Here is a 24,246-nt window from a genome sequence, read left to right as displayed (position 1 = left end):
AAAGTAAGTCAGTTCCGGTCAACCCTTTCGTACATTTCAATCATTCCTTCTCTCTCATATGGGAAATAATTTGAGGTGTCTTTTCCCCGCAGCAACGGGCGCGCCGTCCTTATCGTTCTTTACCCGCAAGTCTCCCACGCCGTGTATTTTGACCCTTCCAGAGACTACGAGAAAAAAGACTACACCCACATAATGAATATTCTAGATGATGCTCTCCAAGGCTTCAGCATTAGAGGTGGCCACATGCAGATCAGGAAACAAAGGAACAAGAAAATGGGTTTCGCGCATAAAACTAACTTCTCCTGCATCCATGTCCCAAAACCAAGTAAGAAGGATGGATTCTACATCGTCCATCTCATGATTCAGTTCAACACGGATCACCAAAAGCTTCGCATGAAAAGCAGAAATGATGATCATATCCACAAGTGGCTAGAATCTCATGGAGAAGCGGATTATAAACTTAGAAATGACTTCTTTCGCATCCAAAGCGACATTGCGACGATCATCATGAAAGAAGTCGTCGATGAGAAGGGGATGTTCCACCACGGCCCTATATCGCGAGCTAACGTCCGAACTCGCATAGGCATGCAACGTCTAGACCTCACGACGTTCAAGAAGCTAGGGTCCATCCTCGATGATATGGAAGGATGGAACTTCTAGTGATTTTATGATGCCGATGATGATGATATGTGTCGGTTGAACTTGTATACTTTTTGTAGCGATGAAACTTTGTGATGTCCATGGTCCCTGTCGAACTTGCGTAACGCTACTTTGTTAGTTTGCGTACGATGACCTGCGTACCTCTAGTTAATTAATTTGCGTACTGTATGTTGCATCTAGTTGCTAACCCTTTCTTTTTCGGTGTTGCTCTAGTATATTTTATTGCATATATATGATTGTACATCCTCTTCATGAACATGCATCTCTAACAGGTACCTAGTTTCTTGATGGCGAGATGGAAGTGCTATATCGTGTACAAAGGGAAGGTTCCGGGGGTGTACAACGAGTGGCATGAGTGTCAGGCGCAAGTGAATGGGTTCTCGGGCGCCAGCCATAAAGGCTTCAAAAGCAGACAAGAAGGAGAAGCTAGTTACTTGAGGTTCACGCTAGCGCGAGAGAGGACTCGTAACCGCCACCTCATGTACTGCATAGTTCCGCTCTCACTCATAGTGATAGCTCTTCTCGCGTATACCTTTGTTTAGATGGATGACGTTGTAGTTGCAAGTATTCGAGACTTGCATGTATCGCTATTTTCGAGATGATGACAAGATACCACTTTGTATTGGATGATGATTATGATGAGACTATTTGTATGTATATGCTATGATTACATTTGTGGTCTCGCAGGCATTTGTATGTGTTAAAGATTCTTCTATAAAGCCTGTTCAAATACAAAACAAATATGCCGAAAAAAACAAAAAACTATTAAAATTAGCAGTAGCGAGTGGAGAAAAGTTAGCAGCAGCGCGGTAGTAGCAGTAGCGCGCACAGGAGAAGCGCGCTATAGCTATTAGCAGTAGCGAGTTTCCATTAAGCGCGCTGCTGCTACACTTGTGTAGCAGTAGCACTGGTGAGCACGCGCTACTGCTACGTGTTAGCTGTAGCGCCTTATTAGTAGCGCCGGTCCCCGCGCTACTGATACACCTAAAACCTACGCTGCTGCTAGCCTTTTCCCTAGTAGTGCAACCATCGCTCTTTCTCCCCTTTATTTGTGCGGTAATTAGCGTCCAACAATAACGACACTCATGGCCTGGAGGAGCAGCCGACGAGGTAGGCCACCACGACTAGCAACGGTGCTGGACAGGGACGACTGTCGTCTTCAGAACTTACTCGCCTTCGTCAACATGCCATGGTCCACAAGGTATGCAGTATGATTCCCAGTACCTCCTTCCTCTCCGTCTGACATCCTTTCTTTGGCAACCTGATTAAAATTCAATATCGCTCACTTCGGGGCTAAACAAGTAGGAGAATATACAAGGATTTTATCTCAGCGTGTAAGGTTTCAATCTGAAAGCTTCATGCTTCACTGCTTGAGTACCATGTCCGCGCTTGTGGATTAACAGCCTCTGACAGTTTATACATGGCATGCTTTATGCTTTCTCTGTTTGACAGTGCAATGTATATTAGTTTTTTTTCAAAAGTCCATGTTTGACTAAGTTTCTAGAATAAACTATCAATATCAGAAGTACTAAATAAATAAATTTTTGAAGTACATGTGGATCTTCACTTTTCAAAACAAAGTATGTACTATATTTTAGAGGAGGGAGTATTAATTAGCATATGGTTCCAAGCGTAAGGAGTATGGTCTCTAACCGAACTTAATTGGAACTAAACAAGAAAGCAAGATGATAACTAAGTTTTTTGTGAAAATTATTTGGTTAATTGTCACCGGATGCTTATGTACATAGATCAATCATTTGTACTATTATCTTTTGATCCTCCCATTTCTGTCTCTTCCTCTTAGAGGTCGCTATAAACATGCTTCATTCCCTTTTCTGTTTAGTCAGTGCAAAGCATTGCTTTTATTTCAGATATGTTCTTTCTATTTTGATTCTAATACACATATGAATAATCAATATGGAAAACTAGAAGCCGTATACTTTGATGCAGTGCCGCAACTTCCAAGTATTTCTCACTTCCACCACCCTCTTACCGTTATTGCTTCATGAATTAGCAATCAAACAAATAAAGGTTAGAAAAGTAAAACTGCGCAGCAAGGCGCGCTTATGGTTCTAGTACACGGTGAAGGCTAGGGGTTTACAAAGAGAGATCACTGGTGTCATAATCTTAGGACCAAGATGATCTGAGGACGTCTATCCCTTCCCTCAAGCTCCCTCCTATCGTTTTGTATAAGGTGGGCCTATCGGCAGGCCTGCTGTCGGGCTCCTTGTCGCCTCGATTGCGCCGACTTTGATGTGCAATATTCCTGACCCCCATAACGTCTGCTCAGCTACCTCGCCTCCATAGCGCTGCAGCCATATACGATGAGTTGCTCCCGCAGCCGATTTGCAAGAAAGTGCTAGGCCTCTCATCGATGACGCCAGGCTCCTCGTCCTATCATGTCGTCGTCTATGGCACGCTTGCTCCCACCCACCGGCGACCACCGCGTCTGCCTATTCCTGCACGAGGACGCGATGCCCCCAGAGTTAGTCGTGACCGCTTCGTTTCTGTTCCTCGACTTGCCAGCCGACCTCGTTGGCATGGACATCGCCGCCGCTGGCAGGATCTTGCTCGAGTGGCAACGAGAGTGGACCGGCAGCGGAGGTGCTCTCCTGGAGTGGATGAAGTGGTCGTCGGTTTGCAACAGGGGTGTAGTTGCGGTCCAACCTTCTGAAACTGTGGTCGAGTTGCAACAAAATGGAGTAGGTTAGGTGGAGTTTATGGACCGACCACTGGGGCATTTCAGCCCAGCCCAGCCCAGCCCAACAAAACCAGCCGCGGTCTACCTGCGCAAACGGCGTGACGGCGTCGAGCACGAGCACGAGCACTCCATGGCATGGCCACTTCCCTGGCCGCTCTCATCGCCGGCGCCGCCACCGTGAAGCAAATACGGCAGCTCCACGCCAACCTCCTCACTTCAGGCCGCCTCCCCTCCCTCGGCCCTATCCTCCTCCGCCGCCTCATTTCCCTGCCCTCTCCCCACCTCCACCACGCGCAGCGCCTCCTCCTGTCCCTCCCCTCTCCGCCCCTCGCGCTCTTCAACCTCCTCCTCCCCCCACTCGCCTCCTCGCCCGATCCCGCCGCAGCGGCCCGCCTCTTCGTCCACCTCCGCCGCAGCGGCCTATGCCCTGACGCGCACACGCTCCCGCACGTTCTCAAGGCCCTCGCGCGCCTCGCACCGGGATCCCTTCCCCTCGTCGCCTCCACACACGCGGAGGCCGTCAAGGACGGCTTGGACTGCGCCGTCGTCTACGTACGAAACGCCCTAATGGCCGCCTACTCGGCCTGTGGCCAACCGGCGCGCGCCATGCAGGTGTTCGACGAAATGCCGCGCCGGACCGTGGTGTCCTGGAACACGGCGCTCACTGCCTGCGTGGACAACGACTGCCACGACCAGTGCGTTGGCCTGTTCTCTGCGATGGTAGAAGCCGGGTTCGAGCCTGACCAGACCACGCTCGTGTGCATGATGTCCGCCGCCGCTGAGCTTGGCAACTTGCCGCTCTGCAAGTGGGCGCATGGGCAGGTCGTCGCCCGGCGGCTGGACATGACGCTTCAGCTTGGCACGGCGGCAGTGAACATGTATGCCAAGTGTGGCTTGGTAAGTTATGCCTGGCGCTTGTTTGAGAGGATGCCGGCGTGGAACGTCTGGACCTGGAGCGCAATGATCCAGGGGTTTGCACAGAATGGATTAGCCCGGGAAGCGCTCAAGCTGTTCGAAAGGATGAAGGGTGCATCTGTTGCGCCCAATTATGTCACATTTCTCGGGCTGCTCTGCACGTGTAGCCATGCTGGGCTGGTCGACGAGGGACGTCAGTTTTTCCATGAAATGCGGCATGTATACAGGATCGAGCCAATGATGAAACACTACAGCGCCATGGTCGATGTCCTAGGGCGTAACGGTCGCCTCCAGGAAGCTTATGATTTTGTTATGGACATGCCTCTCGAGGCTGACCCAGTTGTATGGAGGACATTGTTGGGCGCCTGCCAGATGCACAGCTCCAAGGACTGCATTGACATTGTCAGCAAGGTGCAGGAGAGATTGCTCGAGCTGGAGCCCAAGAGAAGCGGGAACTATGTGATGGTTGCAAACATCTACTGCGATGTTGGATCGTGGGACGAGGCGGCAAAGGCGAGGAGGGTGATGAGGGAAGGGGGGATGAAGAAGATGGCAGGTGAGAGCTGCATCGAGGTTGGGGGGCTGGTGCATCGCTTTATCGCTGGGGATGATTCTTGCCCAGAATATGATCGGGCTTGTAGCCTTGTCCATGAATTGAATCTCAACATGAGAAAATGTGAACTTATTGATGGGAATTCGCTTATTTATGCTGAATGATTACATAGTTTGCATTCTTTACCTGATGATACGTTTGTATATGTTGATTGTGCCACGTCTAACCATTGATGAAATGAAATTGCTTTGCGTCCAACATCTTCAGTAGAATCTCAGTATGATAATACAATCATGTGTACTTGTGTAGGATATTGGTCTGGTCATTCCATCGGAGGGTGATGGAATAGTGTAGTACGAAAATTCCTCGTATGCATAGTAATGCTCTGGATGCAACTATGCTGATAACTGAACAACCAAGTTTTATTAAATTTTCTGGAATTTTCCCTCAAAACAGAAACTTACCCAAGTTTCTTATTTCTAAACTTAAATGGACACTGTTAAGTCAAGGTAGCCAACGAACGTGCAGAAATTGTTTATCTTAATTATCGGAGACTCCACATCCCACATCAACAATCTGATCACCAACAATGGCCAGAGTTGGGTAGATTATCTATTTATCTGGATCTCCTTGGCAGCGGTACTGTTTGTGAGAAAAGAAACTATGTGGGATTTATTTTGAACCATCTTCAACGAATGTCAGTCTTGCAAAATGATTGCCGGGTAAAGAAAAAATCAGATAAGAACTCACTGAAGAAAACACATGGACAGCTTGAGATAAAAAACTGAAGGAATAAGAGAAATGTAGGTTTACAGTATCATGTCCACTTGAATTTGACATGATTGATTGATCTGAAATTTGTTTGACTGTATCGTAGGGAAAAAAAGAATTTTTCAAAGATGTCTGACTCAAATAGGGGGGGGGGGGGGGTTAATGGTCTCAAATATAGTATGAAGAATCTTCAAGAAAAACTTGTATACAATTCAATTATAGAAATCAAACAATTTGCATAAAATAATTTTAAAATTTCAACCCTTTAATTGTGATTACTTTAAAGAATTAGGAAGTTACTATAATTATAGCTTTCTTATCTTTATTATATTTTTTGCGATGTCTTATATTTATTATATTCATAAGAAAGCTACAAGTATTTTCACGCGGGGCTCAGATGGCCATAAGAAAGCTATAATATACTAGCTTTCTTATATTTCGTATACTCCACATGTGATTATTTTTCCTGAATTATCAAAACATAGAAACATAATTTTCACTAAAGTTTTTAGAAGTGAGTTCACACGGGCCTAGGTTATGTTGAGCAATTTCTCTCAATTTGTGAACCAATATGTGGTTGAATGGTTAGGAGAACAGTCACCAGAGTACAAGTCCTAGACTCACATTTGTGTTCGCATTATTTCTGAATTTCTTTCAGCCATTTCGCCGATGTGCGTTCAGTGGAGTAGATGTTCCCGTCGGCTACGAAGGCGTCCGTGGCTACTCCGTCAATCTTAAGATGATGTGCCGGCTCAGTCTCTCAAAGGTGCTCATGAGGGTAGGATGTGTGTGCGTGCATTTATAGATGTGAGTGCATGCTCGTGTATGTGAGCGACTTTGACTGTGTTGTGTTAAAAAAGTCCCTCAATTTGATGTATTTTCACGTTAAAGAACAACGTCGCACATTGACAAAATAATCGTTACGAATGCACATTTGAATGGAGACAATCACAAATTCAAACGTCACTATTTCCCTTGCAAAAAATAGAACCATGGCATCCTCATAATAGCATTTCCCACGCAAACGTGTCCATGAACCAATGCTATTGCAGGGACGCGCCAAGAAAAGCCCGGGCATGTGGTAAACATGTCGTTCTCTCCCAATATTGGCTCCTACCTCCCAGGGGCTGCCCGTCCCCCCTCGCCATTTACAAGGGAGCGCCGGTGCCTGCCCGGGTGAGCGCCAAACCTACCCAATAAAAATAATTTCTCCCACGCATTTTGCTCTCTTTTCATACTACCCACATATGAATAATTTTTTCTAGTGTATTTTATTATTCGTTTCTTGTTGAACGACGCCGCACGGCCAGGGCGCCGCAGGCTGTGGCTGGTTGGCTGCCCGCTCTCGCTGGCAGGTAGGGCCGGGCCGCGCGTCGCGCTGTGTGGAAGGCGACCTACCCGCCCGTGGGCCCCGCGGCGCAGCTCCCCGTCGTGATTGCCGGCATATATTGGCAGCGCCCACCGCACGGGGCGAGATCGAGGAGGAGGAGGAGGCCGGAGCCCGCACCAGGCCGCTGGGAGTTCTACCCCTGGTAACGAAATCCCCCCCCCCCCCCTTCCTTCCTCCCCCGCACCCATTTCCCCCGATTTTACTCTCTCGAATCGGCTGCCGCGTCGCGTTGCGCTGGGATTCTGGCGCGGGGGGAGGCGAGATTTGGTCCTGCGGTCTCTCCGCAGCCGCGTTAATTTGCCCGGGATCGGTCGTCGGCGTGGGCATTTCGTTGAATTCGGGCGGAGGTTTCGGCGAATTCGATGCGATAGTGGTCGATTGTGGCGCTGGGGCTCCGCGATTGGGGATTCGGAGTCTGTCGGTGCGCTTCGTTTCGCTCGAATCCGTGCTTGGGTTTGATGGTTTAGGCGACATTTCGCTGTCTAAAGGGCAAAAGGAGTGCGAGGAAACTGATTCAATCGCTGCAATTTTTTTGGGGGGGCGCGCTCCTGCTCTATGCAGTTGGTATAGATGAGTATTACTGTATTAGATAGTGTTTCCCTAGGGAGACATGATTATTGGCGTGTTAGTCTTTACATCCCTCGTCCTGCATACTCTAAAATTGAGGACGATGGTGGGAGCATCCTTAAGTTCTCATCAACCCAGATTGGGTGAAACAGCATTTTCATCAGTTTTTAGCCATAGTAATTTGATAGGCTTCAGGCTGGTTTTTATTGGCACAAGCGGTGCATATGATACATTTGTACAATTGTTGTGCTGGGAATGTCGTTCTGTGATTAGAAGTTGGGAGGATAGAAATGCTATGCTTTTAATTTCTTTTGCTAGTATCCATTATTTTACTATATTGGTTTCCACTGCCTATGATTTACTCCCTCTGTAAACTAATATAAGAGTGTTTAGAACACTAAAATAGTGATCTAAACGCTCTTATATTAGTTTACGGAGGGAGTATATGCGAGGCCAGCTTGACGAAAACTATCAAAGTTTAGTCTTCCAGTCTTTTTGAAAACATGTGTATTTCTAGAGAAGGTTGGGATGGACACTGCTATTTGGAGAGCAAAGTTGTTTTACATATAGTAAGCGGTTTAGAGTGTTTGTGGAAAGTAGAAACATTATTTATGAACTCGCCGATTGCTTCATTTTGAGTCTCGTTGTAAGTTAATAGTTCCTGTTGTTACTGAAAGCATAACTTTCGTGCAGAAAGGTGGACCTCTAATATTTGGTGCCTCTTATCTCTCACCAAGGACGCTGGTCCCTCATTGTGGAAATAGGAAAATTTCTTCATCCGCTTCATAATTGTTGAATTGTAGGTTTTCAGCTGTTACGTGCCTATTCTTTCGTGAGTGTTTTTATAAGAAATCATGTCATTTGTTGACTCCTTTTTTTTTCTCTTCCTACCAGGACGCTAAGATTTATTTAGCAATCAGATTCCGGACTCTGAGCAGATCTAACAGGATCTTTAAAAGAGTTCTTTTGTTTGAAAATTTGTTACTTAGTAGAAATGGTGAAGGATCATCTAATGCTGAATGTTGATCGCCTAATGGTGCCTGAACCCATTGAGATCACTGGAGCACCCAAGAGCTCCTCATCGAGGGACACCACTGCACTGCCCATTACAGGGCATTCCTTTTTTGCAGTTGGAGACAGCATGGTTCCTGAAGAAGAACCTCTTCTGCAGATTACGGAGTGCCGTATTTGTCAGGAGGAAGATGACATTAAGAACCTGGAGAGCCCCTGTGCTTGCACCGGCAGTGTAAAGGTTCACATCATTCAGTAAACTCTGGTTTTTGTTACTTGAAGTTTTTATTGTTATTAATTTGCATTTGATCAATTTATCTGGAAGCATATGTGATTTGACAAGATTAACTTGTCGCACCAGTGTTTACCTATATATCTATTTGGTATGCTCCTTAGAGCATTTGTTTGGTAGTTTATACTATGTGGTTCTCTGTTAGTCAATCTGGCCTTCTTATTTGTTTGATTAGGGGTCAACACTATCCTTCAAATGTCGGCTATTACTTGGGACACTGATTTGATTAACTTTCCAAAGACATTTGGAAAAAAAAACTCCAAAATATTGTGCTCATGTTACCACCACAAGCAGCATAATTCTCATAATATTTCAGTTATCTCATTGTTTGCAGCTTTATCAACTTAGCAGGTACTAAGTATATCCTGTTAAACAAGAACTGACTAAAAAATCATTGATTTTCCTATGTCAGAGCTTAGTTCATTGCGTAGTTATATTGTTGTACTGTTTATCCTTCATGGCATAGTTCTCTTGGCGTCCATATTTTGTTGAAGATTCCTCTTGGTGTTCTCTAATCATCATGCTTTGGAGCATATTCATTTGACGTGCGTATGGACCATTTAAGATAGACAATAGGCAATTTGCAAATGTGATTCATCCTGGATTGATATGTCACGATTCTTTGAAACCTGAACGAGATTGGATGTTTCTACTTAGTAGTGCTCTATTTTTTGTGATCTCCCTCCCAGCAAATCATACATTTTTCTTATATTTGTACCTGAAAAATGGAATCAAGCTTTCTCTCTGTTCCATCTGTGTCCACGCCAGTCCTTATGCCCTTAACTAATAGATCTCCAAGTTGATTCTTGTTGGGTTGTTGCCATGCTTGTCCAATATGTTTGGGTCTCTCCCTAGGTAAAGTGTATGGATAATGTTCTCACATATTTTATTTTGTGCAGTATGCGCATAGGGCTTGTGTACAAAGATGGTGCAATGAGAAAGGAGATGTCACATGTGAAATCTGCCATGAGGTGAATTTATTTTTAAATGTTCTATAAAGTATGCCCGTCCCACCAGATACGACTCTGAACTGATGTTGGAAATTACCTTACTGCAGCCGTATGAACATGGGTACACTGCACCTCCCAGACCCCATCCTGACGAAACTACCATTGATATAAGGCATGGCATAATTTCGTAGCATTCAAGACATAGATACTTGATTCTACTTCATAAGTTATTTTATTCTGTATGTCTGGTGTCATGTTTATATATACTCCCTCTGATCGAAAATAAGTTTCGTGGTTTTAGTACAAATTTGAACTAAAACCACGACACTTATTTTGGATCGGAGGGAGTAGTATTCAATTGTTATTTACTCCTTTTTTGGTGTGTGCAGTGGTGGCTGGACCATTACTGGTACAGCATTTGACTTGCGTGATCCTAGGATCCTGGCAGTAGCACAAAACCACATTATGGAAGCTGAATATGATGATTATTCAGCCACGAATGCCAGCACTGCTGCCTTTTGCCGATCTGCTGCTCTTGTCGTGAGTTCCTGCACTGCAGTCTGCAGATTTATTTACCTTTATTGAACATGTAATAGCATGTTTTTTGCCTACTTATTTATGTTTTCCCCTGTGTTCAGTTAATGGCTCTCCTACTACTGAGGCATGCATTGACTCTAACTGATGAAGACGATGATGACACTTCAGCAATGTTTTCAGTAAGCGGAATACTCTTTTAAGATATGCGAGAGGCACCATCTCTCCGCACATTATCATCAGTATTCATATCTGTGGTTCATTGTTTGGCAGCTTTTCTTACTGCGTGCGGCTGGTTTTCTTCTCCCATTCTATATAATGGCTTGGGCAATTAGTATATTGCAGCGTCGCAGACATCGACAGGTTAGTACATCACCGCCATCATATGCATCTTTCTTTTCTTTGCTGCTTCTGCATTTGTTTGGAACACCTTATAATGCTGCATTGCCATGTTCCTTGAGCTCTGAATTCAGTTAGATCTGCTTTGTTATCCTATATGAGTTGTTTGAAATTGAGTTACCAAATCTTGTCTTTCTTATTTGATGTGTTCCTTGTCAAAATTTGCACTTGAGCCTATGTAACCACTAACTTGCTCGCTGTTTTGTACGGTACTTATGTTCAGGAGGCAGCTGCGTTGGCAGCAACTGAGGTGGCATTCATCCTTCAGTCTGGGCAAGGAAGAGGAGTGCATTTCACCATAGCACCAGATTCTCCTGCCACGCCCCAGCACGAACCACAACCTTGAAGATGTCGTGCCGATGAGCGACCGGCTGGCGGCTGCGGCTACATTGGATTGCTGGCTTGCGCGAATCACCAAAGGAGTTATGGTCTGCTGCCACTGCAGAGCCATGTTATTTACGTACTTTACGTCATTGCCCAGAGTGTAACGTTCTGAGACGTGTCCCAGTTTGTGCTTCCGGATTCTGTTAGGGTTGGCGTTGGCCAGGGAGTCTCGGTGAGTGGTGTGTATAAAGTAAGAAAGCCATTTGGACCGTGTATGTCGGTCCCAACTGTTAACTTAAAAATATATAGCCGACAGGCGGCTTTTCTGAAGGCCACTGTTTTGCCTATAGTCTTTACATGCTTGTTGTTTTTACAAGAAAAATATGTACTCTTGCTAGAATTGTATTATTAATGTCCCGAGTAACATGAATTGGTAGTGCTTCTGCGCATGATCTTGGTTCCTCGACTGCAAAATGTAGCGGCGCATGATCTCATTGCTAGGGTAGACAGTGTTAGTGGATCAGTACGGTGCTTATACTCTCCCGAAATGAAAATTTTGCGACCCCATATGCAACTGGGCCATGCGTTGCTGGCACTTATGTGGTGATCCACTCCTGTGACGTTAGTGACCTTATTTTGAGTATTCCTGAAGCAGTGGTGGAGCCAGGATTCGAGTATAGGGGGGGGGGGGGGGGGGGGGGGGGCGGCAGGCCCCTGCTCGTCCCTCCCTGGCGAAGCTTGACAAGAATGCATGGGGGGCCAATTTTTTTTAACCACCGCAATAAACTAGAACTGGTAGCCTGAAGGCAAAATGATATTCATATTACCTATATTGGTGGCAAAGTACATATATAGTTCAAAAAAGAACTAGACCAAAACATACATCTTGGGCGTGTTTGGTTGCCTGCATATGGCCTAGCTTGGCCCGTTTGGTTGCCTGTGTTTACTGTATGGCCCGTATGGCATGAAACTTAAAGCACCTCCAGGCCAAGCCCAGGGGAAACGCCCGAGTCGGCAGTAGCTCACGAGCCTGGCTCGGGCGACGCGGGGGAGGGCGACGCGCTTCTCTCCTCGCGCGACCAGGAAGATGGCGCGAACTCGCCCGTGTCGCCGAAAAATCGGCGGGAGGATTTCGGCTCACCTCCCGCCGAGTCCGCCCCTATTTAGCCCCCTCCCTCACCGCCCCCAAATCCCACCACCATTCTCCCTCCCTTCGAGCTTTCCCGCCGACACGCATCAGCACCGACGAGCAGGTAAGCGGCGGTCCACGGCATCGGCGGTCCTTCACCGGCCGGCGGTGATCTTCATCGGCCGGCGGTCCACGGCGTTGGCGGTCCTTCACCGGCCGGCGGTGATCTTCTACGACCGTCCCCCCTCGTCCTCGAACTGCAACCATGGCCTTTGTGAGTTCAATCCTCCTTTCTCTTTGTTCTTTCTAGCTAGATCTGAGCTGCAGCTAGGGTTTGATGTAGATGCATGGTTGATTGGTGCTCTGATTTGTGAGCTCATATGGTTGATTGCTATGCTGCGGTTGCGATTGGTGGTATGGTTAGATGTTCAAGCATGTGGTAGGCTAGATTGGTAATAGAGTTTGAAGTTGAACCTTGTGCTTGTGTTGATTCATACTTAGATCTATGATTTGTAGCTATTGGTGGTCCATTTGTAGCATATGTTGTTGTTGTAGATGTATGTTCCTGCTCATAGATTGTCATGCATGCTTAGTATGATAGCGATGAACCATGTGCTTAGTATGATAGTGATGAAGCATGTGCTTGGTAGTGATGGACCATGCACATGTATGCTCTTGCTTTTATGGATTGTACGATTGTAGGACATGACCACGCAGACGCAAGATCTTAGTCAGGCCCTTGTCCTGTCCGACAGCCAGTTTCCTCCATCGTTTGTCGAGGACTCACAACCTATGTTTGAGATGGCACCTGATTCAGAGGTGTTCACGTCTGATTCTGTCTATGTGTCAGTAGTGCTTGTTGAGCAAACTCCTCCTGCTGTTGTTGTTGCTGCTGCCGCTGCACTCAAGGTAGCAACAACAAAGGCAAAGAAGGATGGTAGGTCGAACAACATGAAGTGGCAGTCGTTCATGTCCACGTTCGTGCTGAACAAGATGTGTAAGGCTCCAGGGGTTTACAGTTCATGGGAAGAAGCTAGTGCACAAGTGGCATCGTATAACAACAGCAGCCATAGAGGGTTCAAGACTAGGCAGACAGCAAAACAAGCTTACTCCGACTGGGTGCGAAAGCATGGAGGCAGCAATGTTGACAGTGGCAAGGTTGAAGGTGTCAAAGTGGAAGGTGTTAAGGTGAATCGTCGGTTTGGGTTGAAGCTGAAGAACTTCATCATCTTCGCCCAGTTCATCGCCATTGCTGTCCGTGGCGTTGGTGTGCTAGGTGTGATCATTGTGGGTAAGCTCGCCAATTAGGGTACAAGGTAAGCATACCATATATGCTGTATGCAACCAAATGCCGTGTTCATGTGCCACTTGGGCCAATGCAGGCAACCAAACAAAGTGCACTTGCGTATTACCTAATGCAGGGAACCTAGATGCAGGCAACCAAATAACTTGTAGATGACGCATTTGGGCTGTTTTTGCTCAACCAGGCTGGGTCGAGAAGTGTATGTAATGCAACTACTGTTCAAAACTTGAACCAAACATGGCCCTTGTCTACTTGCTTACATATACCACTGAACCCTTGAAACTTCAACGAGTCATTACCAAACCATGGAGGTACTATTGCCCATCAGCTTTTCATTCTTCTTTTTAGTCACAATTCAAGTAACTAGCTGAACATTCCACGCAAAAAAATACAAATAACTAGTTGACAAAATCTGCCAACAAATAGGACCGAGTCAACAGCAGTACTGATCAAACTCATAAAGGGAACCAAGCGACAAAAGAACTGGAGGAGTGGCCGGCCAGCCGGTTGCTCATGCAGATGCAGGCAACAACATTGGCAGCAACGAATTAGTGGCTAAGACACAGAGCTCCCTGTCGTTGGCTGCGTGTGTGGCCCAGAGGACTGAGGTGGAGCTTTTGCGTGAGTCAGCGTGGAGCCTGTGTGGCGGCAATCGCGCCAGATAAGATGGAGCAGCCTAGGGCTTGAGTAGCAATGCCGGGTGAGATGAAGCAACCAAGCAGTCGAGCAGCTGAGTTGTGCATGCATGAAGATGATGGGCGTGTGCGTGCATCAAAACATGGGACAAAGTCATATTCCCTCCATTCCACACTGTAGTGCGCCCGTGCTTTCCGAGATTCAAAGTTTGACCGTGAATTTAATCAACAAGACCGACTGTGGTGGGGACAAAAATTATATCACTGAATTCATATCGAAAATACGAATTCAGTGGTATAATCTTTGCCCCGCCGCAGTCGGTCTCAGTAATTAAATTTACGGTCAAACTTGCATCGCGGAAAGCATAGGTGCACTACATTATGGAATGAAGGGAGTACTAGTACCTCATAAAAAATAAATCTCGTTTGGGCTTGGGAGAGGGGGGGGGGGGGGGGGGGGGTGGCAACATTAGGAGATGATTCCAATGGACCGCACATGAATTTACCTCTCACCGCGGCGATGCCATATGCCCCATATGTGGTGACAATGATGAGACTTTATTTCATGCTATGATTCAATGCGATCATGTGGTGATGTTTTGGAATGTGACCGCAAATTTCTTTGAACTGAAGCTTCATTGGTTGCACCCTACGGCAAGGAAGGACTTGCCAGGCCAATAATTTATCAACAAGGATCATGCTGCTATTGCTATTTCATCCATGTGGGCAATTTGGAGTAATAGAAACAAGTATGCTCATGGTGAGGTGCAGTACCAACCACGTAATCCGTGGAGATCATTTATGAATTAATAAGGGTGTTGGACATCCCATCTCCAGCTCCGCTGAAGCAAGTGAACTCTAATCCGAGATGGAATGTGCCTAATCTGGGATGTGTTAAGCTCAATACAGATGAAGCAATAGATATGGCTAGTGGAGATGCCGGTGCATGTGTTGTTAGGAGGGACTCCACGAGGTCTTTTCCATTTGCTGGAAGCTCAAAGCAAATGGTCAGGACTACCTCAAAAATTATCTACATAAACCCATGGTTATGCCTGTCACCAATGAGTATTTCTTCCCCGCAAAAAAGAAAAAAAAAACGAACGAGTATTTCAGAGGATCTAAAAAGGTCTGGTTCATGATGGGCAAGAGTGGCGGCGTGCAGTCATGACGCAAAACTGGCGAAAAGTCATCAAGGGTGCCATGATGAAAAAAGACGAAAATGGTTGTGTCCATGTTCATTGAAAGGAAAGTAGGCTTAAGGTCAACATGACCAGTGGTCTGATGCTTCGTTGACCCATGTGATGAACCCTTACTGAATGGCAGATTAAAATATATATGCAGTATTCTTGTGTGTCTAACGGTAGGTGTTATGCAGTACCTGGAACTTGATACTATCAACTTTGGGGTCCAATTAAATATGAAGATATCTAGCTTGTATTTTGTGGCCTACTTTTTTTGAGAAAGTATACTTGTAATCAAATCAAAAAATAATACAAAATCCTTGATCCATACGTACACACTCTAACACACGCACAAATAACCAGAATAACAAAGAGCATCCTAAAACAACGAAGATCTTGGGATTAACACATTCCGGAGATCATTTATGAATTAATAAGGGTGTAAAACACGAAGATCTTCGGAGCTCCGTGTCATCATCCCTAAACCTTGTGAGAAGACCCCTACAACAGAAGCATCTACAACCAGACCTAAGCAGGTTATCATCTTCAACCACGGTATAATCGCCGCCACGCTCCTCCCCCTTTTCTTCACTCTAGCGCAGAAAAGACAAGGACACACATATGCATCCAACACGCCTGCACCAGCCTTCGCCATATGTGGCTTTGAGTACTGATATATGTGCCCCTTCTAGATGGAAGAGAACTAAGATCTGGTTCTGTAATTTAACCACCCACCCTCCTTCAAAATGTACTGCCTTGGAAATCAGCACTGCAATGTCGTTGTTTAATATTCACTATACTAAGGGCTACAATACACTCAACTCATTTCACACCTTAATATGAAATGTGCTATGCTGAATCAAATTTCCAATCCAACATTTATATTTGGACTAGAATTTTGACCAACATTTGATATCTGGTCATAAAAATAATGACTACAATGTCAAAATGAGTGTTTCTTTTTTTAGTAGAGTTTCTAAATGATGCAATTTCCTGAAAGAAAATTTAACGTTTTTTTCATATGGACTACATGCTGGTTTCATATCTTTAATTTAGGGACTGTCTACTTGACAGTCGACTGAAATGCAAATGGATTTCAATCAAATTTCCTAACAAATAGACAGAGGACAAGTGTACGCATGTCTCTTTCCCTGTATGTCAACGAACAAAACCCACGCATGTGCATGTTTGTATGTTCGCTAAAACGGGTCGGGCTAAAAGTAAGACCAAAAAAAACCAAAAACCAAAACTGGTTTGTTGCTTTTGATCCGGTTCCCTGGACCACAAAACAGCTGCGCCTGTAATTTGTAAAATACAGTACAAATGTGTATCTCCACTGTGTCAACTTACACTGTCATTACACAGAAAATACAATCAAATAACACTGTCATTACTGTCTACTTACAGCCATTTGTGAGAAAATTAATCTGCCATTACAGTATATTGGTAACTTGCAGTTTACAGTCTAGATACACAAAACTTACAGTCAAATTAGCACTGGAACTACTAAAATTACAGTGTATTTACTCATACTGTTTGAAATTACAGTGACACTATGACTGGAACTTGTAGATAATTACAGTCATTTACACAAAACTTACAGTCAAATTAGCACTGCCGTTACAGTGGCATATCAGGGGTATTACTTACACTTATAGTGTGTAAATATTACAGTGCCATTACTACTAGAACTTTCAATAAAAAAAACACTGACACTGAAACTTTCAGAAATTAGGAACACTGTGATTACTGTGATTACTGTCTATTTACACTCAACTTACAGATACAATTACATTGTACATAGATACAATTACACTGGAGGTACACTACAGAGCAAATTTAGAAAACATAATTCCAGTCATTTTGTTATATTGCTCATGTACTATCTAGCAGATCATTTAACTATAATGCTGTCATTTTGCACTCATTTAACAGTGAAAATTCAAACACATTAGGCACTAATCTGATGACTCTAAAACTACAGTAGACTTACACCAAAATTACAGTAGTAATTCAGTTGAATTACAGTAGAAATTATAGATTTACAGTAGAATTCCTTAAAGAGTGTAATTTACACTAGCATATGTACAGATTTACAGTGGAGTTACAGTGTAATTGAATTACACTGTAAATCTGCAGATTTACAGTTGAATTGCTCTGAAATTACACCTAACTTTGACAAACCCGCAACACTATCTAGAAAAATGATGTTACCCTTCAAAGAGAAACCAAAATAATTGCCCTGTAAGTCGCAGGGCAATTACAGTGATTTGCACAGGAATTACAGTGTAATTTCTCTAAATTTACTACTGTAAAATCCCTCAAATTACAGTGCAAATACACTGAAATTTGCACTTTAAGTTCCATTATAATTCCCCTAAATATACAGTGTTGATTTCCCCTGAAATAACATTTACAGTGAAATTGCAAGTAAGAAATAAACTACATTCTCAGTAATGATCACAATTAACAGTGCTTGGTCAATGAAAATCATAAATAACACAGCATTTTGGCTATTGATATTAATGACATCTTATTTTTCAAATTTTCAGATGGAAGGCATAAAAAGAACAACCGCTCAAGAGGAACTTCTAACGATGCCACGAGATCTCATTCTAAATGTAAGCTTGAGTAGCTTGCAGTAGCAAAACAATCGCAAATACTTTGGAAAAATTCTCTACAAAAATTTGAAACTACAAATTTTATTTCAGGCAACATTTTCATTTACAGAGCTCCTACAATCAGAGATTATATACAAGGTAAACATCGCATACTTATCTGCATGATTGAAGTTGCGAACAAGCAAAGAAGCAAAAAATCATAGAAGGTCACAAAAGCTTCTTCGGAGCTCCTACAATCAGACATTTTATTCTCAGAAGAATAAAAACCAAACAAAAAAGAAGAGGACTGTCAACGCAAACATATGGAAGCAACTACTGCAAGTAAACAAAATAGCACGCACATGATTCATATAGAACTCGAATAGAGCTCTGTCAAAGTTGCCGTCATCTTCTGATAGTTCCTGAATAAAAGACAACCAAAGAAAATTACATAAACTGAAAGTGAAAACTAAAAACAGAATGAAAAGGAAAGGGAATACATAAATAACTACCGGTGACATAGGATATGAATCATCTTCCGCGAAGTCATTAGGCACAAAGGGTTCATCCAAAGAATATGCACTGCTAAAAGATGAAACTACAGGAACGTCCTTGTGAGAGACCTTCCATAGCCTACCCATTTCAAAAATCCTATAAACAGATTACATGAATCACAAAATTAGAATTTCACAAGATTAAAGAAACAACAAAACTTAACAAGAGTTATGTGCAATAGCAAAATGAGAAATAACTTTAAAAAACTAAAAATAGCCACTGGGTAAATAAGAAAACAAAGCCACTTGGGGAACTACCGGAAACTAATGGAACAAAAAGACCTTATGCTGCTTGCTTATGGAACTTGCACTGCTGAAAATTGATGGAATACATTGATACATAAAATGAAAAAATACTACAAAGGCAGGGGACAACAATACTGAAGAACCAACACTGTAACTACTCTGGAATTTACACTCTAAAACACTATAATTACAGTGCAGCTTACAATGTAATAACACTGAAAAGGTACATTGCTCATGCACTGTAACTATAGTAAAAGCTAGGCAAGGTCCTGCTGATACTACAAATGCAGTGAACAACACTAATTACATAACACCACACTGAAAATTACACACCCAACTGAAAATACCAACAGCTCAATGCAACATCTACTAGTGCAGAGAAAATTCATGAACAAGGTTTGCTACCTTAAATTGTGACTAAGAGGGTCTAGCACCTATTAAATCAGATTATCTAGCCAGAGGATCTGACCACCAATCAAAATACAATATAGATGAGATGGGAAGGTTTGGCTACATCACCACATAAACTGAACAACAACTAACAGAAATCCCACCAAATAGATTCCACAAAACTACAAGGAAAATGAAAACCTGGAACAGGGGATCAAACACCTACATCCACACAAAAGGGAGCATGAAAAAAATCAAACGACCAGGGGATTACGTGTGAATTTCCAGGATGTTCGACTTGAGCATCTACGTATACACTAAATTAGAGAGCCAGCCGAATCAAATTACAACTATTAAATTCGACTTGACCAGGGGATTACATGAAACGAGCCAGCCGAATCAAATTAGAGAGCACCTACCAGTGGAAATCAAACACCTTTTCACCACTTCTAACCACACAAAAAACCACCAGCAGAATCACACACTCGTATGGATAAAAAACAAGAGCACCTACTAGCGGAAGCAGATTCCAAATCGACATGGGGAGTCAAGCACCTACCAGTCTAGCACCGCCAAATCGGCACAAAAAAAAAATCCAGGGGAACCCAACTCTACATCTACACCTACTCCTACATCTACATCAAACGCCAGGGGATCTAGAAGGGGCATAAGCATCGAAACGAGAAATTCAAGGGGGAAAGGGGAGAGACGAGGACAACCTACCAAACCCACGGAGCAGCAGAACGGAAATCAAGCTCGAGCAGAGGAAGAGCTCGGAATCGCCATGATTCTCCGCCGCTGTAGCTCTCTCTCTCTCTCTCTCTCTCTCTCTCTCTGTGTCGCTCTTTCTAGTGCCGCCGAATGAAATGGGTAAAGACAGAAAGGAAATATTCAAAAGGAAAGGAGAAATCAGAGGGACAGCGGTAACGGGTTGGCCCGATAGGAAAACCGCGCCCGAGATCGAGCGGACACAAATTTGAATGAAAACCAATTGCAAATCAGCTGACTGAAAAATAGCAAATCCGTTAATTTAAGGTTTCAGTTTTGACCGGAATTTCATCAAAATTATGAATTTTGCACGTTAAGTATTGATAAAATTTATGAAAATCAGTATGTTATTTTCAAATCTCAAAAACGAGGGTTTTGTTTTGACCAAAATGCTGAAATCTCTATGCAAAAAATATTATATATTGTTTAAAACGAACATGCTTATTTCATACTTGAAAATCAAATTTTTTCAAGAAAGCATGATTTCAAAATATGACCCATTTTTTCATATTTCAAACATGAGGTTTCTATTTCACCACCATATTTTTAAATCTCGAAAACGAGGGTTCTGTTTTGACCAAAACGCTTAAACTTCAGCGCAGAAATTATTATATATATTTTAAAATAAACATGCATATTTTATATTGGAAAATAAAAAAATCAAGAAAGCATGATTTCAAAATATACCTCATTTTTCATATTTCGAAAATGAGGTTTCTATTGTAACCACCATATTTTGACATCTCGAAAATGAGGTTTCTAATTTTTTTTTACCAAAACGCTTAAATTTCAGCATTTCAGAAAATAAACATGCTTATTTCATATTTTAAAATCAACATTTTCAAGAAAGTATGATTTCCAAATATCACACATTTTTCATATCTTGAAAATGAGGTTTCCGTTTTGACAGTATTTGATCAAACTATTGATTTTGCGCGTAAAATAGTTAACTTTTTTAAGAAAATCAACATGCTATTTCTAATTTTAGGAAATGAGATTTCTATTTTGAAATTTTGAGAAAATCGTAGTATAATCATGACTCGTTTCTGACAGGCACATTTTGAGTTAATAAAGGCGTTTTTATGAAAAAAATCTGGTTGGTTCTATCGATCTAATGTAAATCAAATTTGGAGTAAAAAACCCTAGTATAGTAGTCTAATGACTATAATCATTACTGAAGAAAGATACTGAATCGCCAATGGAGCATTAACCCGATCACTTTTTAAACGACTGAATAGCAGATTAGAACAGAACCACTTCAAGGAAAAAATCAAATGCAATGTGCTAAAAGCCCAGATTGTATGTATGAAGTCTCAATACATCCTTGAACGACTAGTTAACGAGCTCCAAATGCGAGAGTTCGTCAATCATCATTGTGATCATCCGCCTTATCATCCTCGTCATCACCGTTGGCAGGTACCTCTACCCAGGCCATCCTGCGCATCCATTCGCTCTCATCCTCCTCGTCATCCGCTTCCTCCTGCTCGTCGTCATCCTCGACATCCACATCGATGGTGACACTGAGGAAGGCAAGCCCGTCGCCCATGGGTGGAGCCTCGGGTACGATGCAGAAGCGGCAGTCGGGCACCCCGCTAGAGAGCGATGAGATTTGGATCGTGTCCAGCGTCGCGACCTGGGTCTGGCCCCTGAACCAGGAGAAGCTCGCGGAGCACCCGATATCGTACTCCGGCGCGTGTGCCTGGACGCGGACCAGTGACACCACGCGCATTGTGGTGTCCGGGGGCCCCACGTGGAGCAGGAAGAGGTCGCTGTCATCATCTTCGTCTTCTTCGTATTCTTCGCTGCCGTGGAGGACGTGCATGCCGGCCTTCACGGGCACGTCGAACGGCTGGGCGTATTTGAACGCCGTGACCGGCCACTCGTGCTCGGCGTCGAAGTGGTTCAGGAGCGCCTCCGTCGTGCCAGCGAAGCCGCAGCCTTGCTCCGGGCAGAAGCATGGCGCGTGCGGGCACGCCTCCTCGTGCTCCGCCTTCTCGCCGCCGGCCATCATGGCGGTGCAGCCGTGCGCGGCGTTGGAGCACGGCACGACGATGGATTCGACGACGCGCTCCATCGCATGGCATCGTCTGGAGACGGCCTTAGAGCACACGCTGCAGGCCTTCTTCTTCCCCGGGAGCTTGTCGCGGCAGGGCGAGCAGACCAAGTGCCCTAGTTTGCACTGCATGCATGCAGAGAATCAACCGGACGTGGTTAAGAATTAACGTCATCAACAACACATGAGTGATGAGAGTATATATGAGACTAATGTACAAGAAAATGAATATGATTACCTGGAAGATGGGAGGGCTGAGGGGGGTGGAGCAGACGGGGCAGTCCAGCACGTCCTTCTTGAGGACGACGACGCCCTCTCCCTCCTCTTGCCGATCATCTCCTCCTTCCTTGGTATGTCGGCGATTAGCCATGCCTCCACTACCGCGGGTTTATGTCGGCGATTAGCAACGAACAAGCAACAATGCAACCTTGCCAACAAAATCGGCAATTTCTTGGGCGGCGAAACGAGAGTTCAACCAAAAAATTTGAGGGACTCCCGGCTGTGGCGATTACAAGGGGCGAATCTATGTAACTGTATATGAAGGGCCAAAGTTGTCCGTTTCCTAGTAGCATGCGTGCAGCCTCTGTTCGAGTCAGATAGGAGGTGTGTTTTCGTTTATTAGTAGTGTCTGAATCCGGCTCGTATAGAAGTCCGTCAAGATTCCAGCTAAACATGCATGTCAGTCCGAAGATGCTTTGGAAACTCTTTTCAGATATACTGTAATCAATAATCATATGAATCAGCGCTAACTAACTCATATTTTTTTCTAAAAAAACTACTCATATTTTGATGCTTAATATTAACCAAACACACCTTTTTGTCACCAAAATGTACCCCTTTTTCAGTTTATTAGGCTCATCTACAAATTCTAGAATTTTCATTATGTAAGGCCCATAATAAGTTGAAGTTCTCGCAAGTAAAAATGATCCATGGGTGACGAGACTGTTACGGCAATGGAGAGTAGCATGTGTTGGAGATCATGGCCCAATTGCATGTCAAGTCGTTGTCGCAGTGTTTAGGTGCATCTGCAAGGCCTGGTGCAACACTATCTCCATTGACGCACTAGCGCGCCGTTATGCCTGGTCCATCTCCATGCCGAGACGCCATGCTTGCTTTTTTTTTTTTTTTGAAACGGAGGCAAAAGCTTTGCCTCATCCATTAAATAAGAGATAATAGAGTTTGTTACAAGTCACTCAATACACGGCATGAGATCACTCTCGCAAAATAAAGGACCCTAATTTTTTGGCACCGGCGATGATCCAAAGGTTGGCCTCGGTCTCTATGGAGGCAAGCAAAATAGTTGGAGGAGCGCTCTTGTGCTTGAAGACCCTTGCGTTTCGCTCGTTCCAGACAGTCCACGAAACAAGCATGGTAAGGGACGCCTTAGCTTGGTGATTTGGCGTGGCGTTGTCGCAGATACTTGCCCACCAAGCCTCAACTGAGTCGAACAGAGGCCAACCGTTGGTGTGAAGACCGATAATATGGTATTTGTCAATGATCAAAGACCAAAGCCTTCGTATGTAGCGGCATTTGTAGAAGAGATGAGGCCCACATTCCTGCACTCTCATGCAGAGAGGGCAGAGACCACGGTTGGGCCACCCACGTTTTGCCAAAGATCGGCGGTCCAAATTCTGTCTTGTAGCGCCAACCAAGCGAAGAACTTGACTTTGGGGGGGGGGGGGGGGGGGGGCAAGCCTTCCAAACCATTTTGTCCAAGGGTGTAAGAACCATCCCTAAGAATTGTGCCTTGTATGCGGATGCCACACAATGTCATCCTCGGTGAGATCATCAAGTTGGACCTCATGCAAAAGCGCCCAAAGAGTGAAGAACTGCGTGATGTGCTCCGCGGAGATGATGGTGGGCGGTTTGATCTTGAGGACCCATGCATTGTGTGAGAGGGCCTCCCGAACCTTCCAATTCTTTCTCTTTGACGCTTTGTAAATGAGCGGGGCAATGTCTTTTGGCTTGCGCCCATGAAGCCATGCTTACTCCTTTTGACCAACATGAAAGAATACCATAGGAACAAGGTCACCACCATTTGCAGAACCTTGTAAATGTGGAAAGATGGAAAGCGAGGATTATCCATGCGCACATATATTTTTCGTTCTGTATCATCTTGGTGTGCACATATATCCAATAATCTCTATGAAGGCAAGATGGACAATGGATATCAAGCCAGTGTTTCGTTCTTCGAGGACTGCGCGGATACGCATGTATGGTATGAGCACATGAATAAGTACCAGAACTGTGTAACATGGCTAGTGAAGCTTTAAACAACCACTGCTAAAAGATCACAGACAGAAGTGACAGTAGTGAAGCT

General features: G+C 44.2%; 3 protein-coding genes and 1 long non-coding RNA gene across 4 annotated transcripts; 2 read left to right on the top strand and 2 right to left on the bottom strand.

Moving 5' to 3' along the window:
* The first annotated feature begins 3,408 nt into the window (after positions 1–3,408).
* LOC123107108 (pentatricopeptide repeat-containing protein At2g36730) lies at positions 3,409–5,055 on the top strand. The gene has a single exon (XM_044529108.1). The coding sequence runs from the start codon at positions 3,497–3,499 to the stop codon at positions 4,991–4,993; it is 1,497 nt and encodes a 498-aa protein (XP_044385043.1). The 5' UTR covers positions 3,409–3,496; the 3' UTR covers positions 4,994–5,055.
* Positions 5,056–6,891: 1,836 nt separating this feature from the next.
* On the top strand, positions 6,892–11,516 carry LOC123103901 (uncharacterized). Its single transcript, XM_044525599.1, has 9 exons — positions 6,892–7,132; positions 8,251–8,356; positions 8,452–8,809; positions 9,760–9,831; positions 9,918–9,982; positions 10,200–10,350; positions 10,449–10,526; positions 10,618–10,707; positions 10,967–11,516. The coding sequence occupies exons 3-9, from the start codon at positions 8,552–8,554 to the stop codon at positions 11,087–11,089; spliced, it is 837 nt and encodes a 278-aa protein (XP_044381534.1). The 5' UTR covers positions 6,892–7,132; positions 8,251–8,356; positions 8,452–8,551; the 3' UTR covers positions 11,090–11,516.
* A 5,279-nt stretch (positions 11,517–16,795) lies between these two features.
* Positions 16,796–19,972, bottom strand: LOC123103900 (uncharacterized). Its single transcript, XR_006450020.1, has 4 exons — positions 19,829–19,972; positions 18,428–18,566; positions 18,278–18,337; positions 16,796–18,166 (listed from the first exon to the last, which is right to left on the bottom strand). It is a non-coding gene; the product is annotated as an uncharacterized lncRNA (long non-coding RNA).
* Positions 19,973–21,130: 1,158 nt separating this feature from the next.
* LOC123107107 (E3 ubiquitin-protein ligase SINA-like 2) lies at positions 21,131–22,435 on the bottom strand. The gene is made up of 2 exons (XM_044529107.1): positions 22,165–22,435; positions 21,131–22,052 (listed from the first exon to the last, which is right to left on the bottom strand). The coding sequence occupies exons 1-2, from the start codon at positions 22,294–22,296 to the stop codon at positions 21,237–21,239; spliced, it is 948 nt and encodes a 315-aa protein (XP_044385042.1). The 5' UTR covers positions 22,297–22,435; the 3' UTR covers positions 21,131–21,236.
* Between the last annotated feature and the right edge of the window lie 1,811 nt (positions 22,436–24,246).

The sequence above is a fragment of the Triticum aestivum genome, chromosome 5A (assembly GCF_018294505.1).
Source record: "Triticum aestivum cultivar Chinese Spring chromosome 5A, IWGSC CS RefSeq v2.1, whole genome shotgun sequence".
Lineage (NCBI taxonomy): Eukaryota > Viridiplantae > Streptophyta > Magnoliopsida > Poales > Poaceae > Triticum > Triticum aestivum.
The sequence above is the reverse complement of the archived record's forward strand: the minus strand, read 5'-3'. Positions and strand labels throughout refer to the sequence as shown.

Coding starts and splice junctions, on each gene's coding strand:
- LOC123107108 (XM_044529108.1), top strand. CDS start 3,497: ATGGCCACTTCCCTGGCCGCTCTCATCGCCGGCGCCGCCACCGTGAAG.
- LOC123103901 (XM_044525599.1), top strand. CDS start 8,552: ATGGTGAAGGATCATCTAATGCTGAATGTTGATCGCCTAATGGTGCCT. Junction 10,351..10,448: donor GCCGATCTGCTGCTCTTGTC/GTGAGTTCCTGC, acceptor CCCTGTGTTCAG/TTAATGGCTCTCCTACTACT. Junction 10,527..10,617: donor ACACTTCAGCAATGTTTTCA/GTAAGCGGAATA, acceptor ATTGTTTGGCAG/CTTTTCTTACTGCGTGCGGC.
- LOC123107107 (XM_044529107.1), bottom strand. CDS start 22,296: ATGGCTAATCGCCGACATACCAAGGAAGGAGGAGATGATCGGCAAGAG. Junction 22,053..22,164: donor TCAGCCCTCCCATCTTCCAG/GTAATCATATTC, acceptor GCATGCATGCAG/TGCAAACTAGGGCACTTGGT.